The sequence below is a fragment of the Otolemur garnettii genome, unplaced genomic scaffold (genome assembly GCF_000181295.1).
Source record: "Otolemur garnettii isolate 467f Iridium unplaced genomic scaffold, OtoGar3 scaffold00003, whole genome shotgun sequence".
NCBI lineage: Eukaryota > Metazoa > Chordata > Mammalia > Primates > Galagidae > Otolemur > Otolemur garnettii.
In genome coordinates this window covers 18,662,855-18,669,604 of record NW_003852398.1, presented here as the reverse complement: position 1 = coordinate 18,669,604, position 6,750 = coordinate 18,662,855, and the positions used below count along the sequence as shown (strand labels likewise).

Sequence of the window (6,750 nt, the reverse complement as noted above, 5' to 3'; positions counted from 1 at the left end):
TTCGAACCTGGCCTGGACCTGCTAAACAACATGACAACTACAACAAAAAAATTGCCAGGTGTTGGGGTGGGCACCTGCAGTTCGAGCTACTCGGGAGGCTGAGGCAAAAGAATTGCTTAAGCCCAGGAGTTTGAGATTGCTGTGAGCTGTGACGCTATGGTACTCTACCAAGGGCAACATAGTGAAACTTTGCCTCAAAAAAAATTTTTTTGTTGAAATGTGAATTTTGTTCATGCCTGTAATCCTAGCAGTCTGGAAGGCTGAGGTGGATGGATTGTGTGAGCTCAGGAGTTCCAAACCAGCCTAAGCAAGAGTGAGACCCTCATTTCTACCAAAAAATAGAAAACTAGCCAAGTGTCATGGTGGGCACCTATAGTCCCAGCTACTTGGAAGGCTGAAGCAAAAGGATTGCTTGAGCCCAGGAGTTTGAAGTCACTTTGAGCTGCAATTATGCCATGGCAAGCTCTAACTAGGTCAACACAGTGAGGTTCTGTCTCAAAAAAAAAAGCGAATTGATTAATAGGGATGGGGTTTCTTTGGGGGGGGGTGATAAAAATGTTCTGGAATCAGACAGTTGTTACTCCTGCACAACTCAAAGAATACACTAGAAACCATGAATTGTGCATTTTGTGAGTTAAGCATATTAAACTCTAGTTAGGATGGTGAAATTGAGGGGCACAAAACTTTATCATACCAGTAATTTACAGTCACGTATTGCTTAATAATGGAGATATGTTCTAAGTAATGTATTATTAAGTGATTTTGTTGTTGAACTAACATCACAGAGTGTACTTACACAAATCTATAAAGCCTATATATAGATACCTGGGCTACAAACCTGTATAGCATTAGTATTAGTATTATGCATCTAACATATTTAAGCACAGAAAATGTAGAGTTGAAATATAATATAACCTTATAAGACCACTATCATATATGCAGTCCATTGTTAACCAAAATATCCTTATACGATGCTTGATTCTATTCTTTTATAAAGTAATTTGCCCCAAATTTTCTTTTAAAACACTGAAATTTTAAAAAGCAAATGTAATTTACAGAAATTTCAATGATTTCATCAAATCTATTATATAAGCTGAGGGAATAATAACAAATGTTTTCAGAAACAAATAACATAAAAAACATGGAACTAAAGCACAGACTTTCAATCCTGAAAGCCAAAATACTGCTTTCAGAGTTTCACATATAAATGTTTTATGTCATTTTGGAAAACAAGAAAACTCGCTGAGTAGCAAGAAAATATACGGAGTATAGAACAGATGACTATCTCATTCTAGAATTCTTCATTATATGAGATCAAAAATAAATGAAAGAAATCTGATGAAGAGCAGATAATCACAAATTTAAAACGTTAGAATTTAAGTCTAATGTTTTAAGGTCTCTAATTATATCCCAAAATAACACCTTTAGTGCAGGATACTGTGATAATAGTATAATGTATAGTATATATTATATATATATACACTACACTCTTTATAGTATATATAGTATAGAGATGACAAACCATATTTGACTATACTTTTTAACTGCTCACACACTACACATATATACTATTATAGATTCATTCTTTTTGACAAGCACAAATATATTTTTAGTAAGAAAAATCTTTTTTTTTTTTTTTTGAGACAAGAATCTCACTATGTCACCCTCAGTAGAGTGTCGTAGTATCACAGCTTACAGCTACCTCAAACTTTTGGGTTTAAGCGATTCTCTTGCCTTAGCCTCCCAAGCAGCTGGGACTACAGGCGCCTGCCACAACACCTGGCTATTTTTTGGTTGCGGTTGTCATTGTTTAGCAGGCCTGAGCCAGGCTCAAATCTGACAGCGTCAGTGTATGTGGCTGGTGCCCTACTCACTGAACTACAGTCACCGAGTCTTAAGAAAAATCTTAAATAAAATTAAAATGTTCAATATTTATAAGTATTATTAATTTTAAGCATTTTCCATTAGGAATCATTGTGATGACTAGAAAACAGAACATAAGTAACAAATCCATTTCTTTTATCTATTTTAGGATACTCTAGAATTTAATGTGCTTAAAAATCATTTACGTACATATACCTTAAATTTCAAGTATTTGTTTTCAACATGTCAAGTAATTAAAACAGTCTTATGCTCATACCTTATACACTCGTCTCCAATTTTTTTTGTTATCTTTTAACATTCGTGACCAAAGCATGTTCATAAGTTCTGGAAATTGTTCATACATAAACGTAGCCCTGAAAAAAAAAGAGTAATTTTCCTTAAGAATTTGCAATATATTAATTTTGACAGTAGATGGCAGGCTTGTTCTACTTTACTAAGTTTCTCCAAAGAATTTTAAAAAATGAATACACTTAACTCAAAACATTTAGATGATACACTTTTTAAAAAGTATTTTCCACACTACCTAATGCATCTGTAAGCCCCACTGGTTAATATCATGCTTTGCAAACTTTTGGTTCATTGGCACAGTGGTCCAGATGCTCATTAGGAAAAAAATCTTGTAGCTTTGCTTCAAGTTATTTTATATACATTCATCAAATTTTACATGGTAAGCTACAGTAAGACTCAAAACATCACTAAAAAGAATGAATTTTGGTTTGTTTTTTGAGGTAATTTTTAAGGGGAAAGGACTGTGCATAAAACTTTCCACATTATTACTGAAATGATTATGCAAAATTTATATCTGGCACCTAAATAGTTTAAAACTGAATGCAAATTTTAGATTTCTATGTAAAGATACTTTGATTTTTTTCTGCACTGCTGAGTCAAATTATCACTTACTTGGCAATCTCTCCCATGAGTTGCCCAGAAGGTCCCCAAGGATCATCATTCGTTGCTTCTCGAACCTTAGACTCAATCTCTGAATAATTCATAACCACATTGGTGCTGCAGAGGAAAAAAAATGCACGTACATACGCACAAAGATTAGCATCAAAACTGAGAAACACATGAAAACTTAATAATGACACTACTGGGTGTCCTAATGAGCTACCTCTACAGGGTGGGAAAGAAAACATCTTTTGTGCACAACCTACCCCAAGGGCAGTATATAACACACTTTATCTTTAAGAAAATTTTACTATTCCATCATCCTTCAAGAATACAGATGAGAAATTACATTACAGGAGGCTTAAGTCCAGTAAAAGATGGCTTTGGGTTAAATTAAAAAGGAACTGAACATGCTCCAGTCTATTATAAAACTAAGGTGTCAGTTTCCTGACCATACCTGGCTTACATGCAGACTTATGTTTCTGTTTACAGAAATTCTGTAAATTAAGTAAAATTACATAATTTTCAGTGGAAGTATTCACAGACATCTGAACACTATCCATATATCCATCACACTTAAAGGAGAATGATAGAACGACTATGAACATTTAATTGTAATCTTAGTCTTTTTTCACTTCCTAAATCATATAAATTTCCATGTCATTATATAGTCACTGTAATGCTCACTTTTATTGGCCATATAATATTCCATTAGAAGACTGTATAATGTCTTTAACTTTCCCATAAGATTTCAGCAACAATCAAAAACATGAGCTCCAGGAGTCAGAAAGATCTGATTCCAATCATTTACTTTGTGACCTTTAGCAAAATCATTTTAATTACCTTAAATCTCAGGTTTCTTCAAACATAAAATGAGATTAAGTTAGACTACTACCTCAAAAGATTGCATATCAAATGGTGTTTGGCTATAGGAAGTACTCAATAAATGTTAGCTATTATTAAATATAACAACTACCTATTAAGAAAATTGTAAACATTAAATAGTATTTTTATAAGAAAAGATTATCTTTAGAGAAAATACTTTAAATATGTGAGATGGCTAAATATTTGTTTGTTAAAATGAAATTTGTCATGTTTATAGTAATTTAAGAATTCAAAGACATTCTGAGAATACTGGAAAAATATTTATTTGACATCTAAAATTCTAATTATTACAGAGTAACTCTTAGATGCCTGTGAATACTTCCACTTAAAATTAAGCCTTAGAAATAGGTAACTATTACTTACACATATCTCATGTTTCCTATAAAGTTTTTTAGCCATCAAAAAGTTCTGTTTTTTGAATAGGGAAGGTTTAGTTGAAATTGGCACTCAAATCTCTTAAATATAAATAAGTTTAAATTTCAAAGTTACTGCCAATACTTCAATTTCTTCACCTTTAAAGAAGAGACCAATACACAGGTTTGGATCAAACTAAAGAACCATTATTCATGTAAATGTGACTTGCCAAATCACTGAATAAATCTAGCTTCTAGATTTAACTTCAGAACACGGTTTTACTAAGGAAAAGTGAAATCCTATGATTTTCTTTCAAATGTTAGAGAAAGCTGGCCCTTAAAAATATCAACTGATTTGATAAAATAAATATAAATTCTTTCCCTGAGACTAAAATATATAATCTCCACTGCCCCCTTCAAAATTTAAGACAACTAATGAACAAATTTTCATAAAAACAGAGTAATGGCTCTACTGACAACAATTTTATGTATAAATATAGGATAATTTCCTCCCTTATTTTATCAACAATGGAACCAAAATAAAACCAAAGCAGCAAATAACAGATTTGCCATTTAGGATGCCACAAAATGATAGATTTCAGAATGATTCTGTTTATCCTGGTGGCTGAAGAATGTGTGGCTAAGGCAGTTAAAAGTGTCAAAATGCAGCTGTGAAAATGAACAATAGCAATTAGGATTATAATTCACCCAAGCATTTCATTACCAAGAATGCACTTGAAATCTCTTTGCATTGTTTAATTTGTTGGAGAACAAGATGAAAGGAGTTAATCTTTAGCCCGTGTACATGAAGTATTTTTATCAGAGCCTCATACACATAAATGCTGTAGCTTTCAGAACACTACTTTCCTTGTTCCAGCTACAATGGCCCACAGGTCAAATAAGAAAGGTCTTGTTTCTGTAACCCTTCACAAGATTCTTAGCAGAAGGCCTGTGGGTTTGAGTGCTGTGTGTTTAGAGGGAGAGATGGCAAAGAGCCACACATTTAAGATTCTCCTCATTTCTTTGGCTGAAAAAAAAAGGGAGTCATCAAAACATACTCAAATCATAGTTATAAAGTAGAAGGATACTAGTACAATAACAAAAAATAACAGAACACTTCAATGAGGACAATCAGGCTTTACTTTAAAGCTATTTTCTAGTGAAATTGTTGCTTTCAGAAACAGGAAACTCAAGATTAGATCTGATGGCAAAGAATTCCAAAGCAAAGTATTTTTTAAGCTTCACTTAATTCAGAAACAAATGTAAACTAAAACAAAACAAAATAACACTGCATAGGGTGGTCTTATAGTCATTTTAAAAGTAACTATTTCTAAAAAGGCTGAAATGGCATTTTGGTCCTTCTTTTCTCATGTTTTTATTACCCTTTGTCCATGCCCTACCCCTCCCTATTCCAGTGACCTTTTTTTAAAAACAAAAAGCAATCCTCTCCTCCCCCTCCAAAAAAAAAAAAAAGTGCAGCCCTGGAAGGAAAAAGACAGCTAGTTTAATTCCTAAAGCTTCCCATGATTCTTAAGAACAGACATTTCAGACGCTAGAGGGAGCTCTCTCAACAGGCTTTTAAACAGACACAAAATCCAGACAAAGGTTTAGAATCTGTTATGCAAACAAAACTACAGAAAAAGACCAGTAAGTTTCACACCATTTATATTAATACTACAGTCGAACAAATGACTTCTGGACTCTCATCAATCCTAGATTGAAATTTCTGACTTGAAAATTTTAAAAATTATCCCTTTACACTCAGTTTTAAAAGTACAAGGCCGTGGATATAGGCTTTTCTACTTACATTTCCTTTCACGTAATTATCATAAGAAAGCAACCAAGAATACTCTGACCAGACACCAAAAAAATTTTCTGTGTATTATTTTAAACCAGGCTGGCAGTGATACCAAAAGAGAGCTTGACCCACAAAGATCTGATTATCACCACCAGTAACCACCTTTTATCACCAAGTTTTTTACTTTAACATAAATAGACTTGAGAATGTACTAATGGAGGGGGGGGAAGTAAAAGAAAAATAATTTTAATAAATGTGGCTATATTTTTGACATTTCTTCACTAAGACACCAGAAAGCACAAAATGAGCCCTCCTCGCATGGATTTTTTTTTTATTCAATATATAAATGTTCTCTTTGCTTAAATGGGTAACCAAAAGGGTCAGTTTCTCTGTCCTGATGAAGATGATTAAGACTACACTGTTTAAAGGTAAAGTAACTACTACTGGCTAGTTTAAATACTATGACTGGTAACAAATACTAAAGCTTAAGGAATTTTTAATGTTTAGTCAAAAAGAAAAGGGAGAAATATTGAGGGAACATGAAAAATAGTGAAAGAGTGAAAAATACAAGGTAAGGGTGGTGCCTGTGGATCAGTGAGAAGGGTGTCAGCACCATGTACCGAGGGTGGTGAGTTCAAACCCAGCCCTGGTAAAACTGCAACAACAAAAAATAATTTAAAAAAAAGTTTAAAAAAAAATACAAGGTAAAAAATCCACAAATACAATCATTACTACTTTTATTTGTAAATGCACTCACCGCTTCCACAGTGTTTTTACCTGCTTTCACATTTACTCCTCACAACACCCCCAGCAACAGGACTAAGACAGAACTTAATTCTGTACAACCAAGCACTACACTCACTGGATATTTAATGCCAACTGTTAAAAGTTGCCATTCTTTTTTTTTTTTTTTTTTTTGAGACAGAGCCTCAAGCTGTCCCC

General features: G+C 33.2%; 1 protein-coding gene across 4 annotated transcripts in view; it reads right to left on the bottom strand.

Annotated features, from left to right (window-relative positions):
- CLINT1 (clathrin interactor 1) overlaps positions 1-6,750 on the bottom strand; it is a 68,772-nt gene that overhangs the window by 28,550 nt on the left and 33,472 nt on the right. For all 4 annotated transcript variants that reach the window (XM_003781998.2, XM_023515371.1, XM_023515376.1 and 1 more), the window contains exons 2-3: positions 2,785-2,889; positions 2,141-2,237 (exon numbers count right to left, since the gene is read on the bottom strand). In XM_003781998.2, the coding sequence (XP_003782046.1) occupies positions 2,141-2,237; positions 2,785-2,889 (202 nt within the window). The remainder of the gene's footprint in view (positions 1-2,140; positions 2,238-2,784; positions 2,890-6,750) is intronic.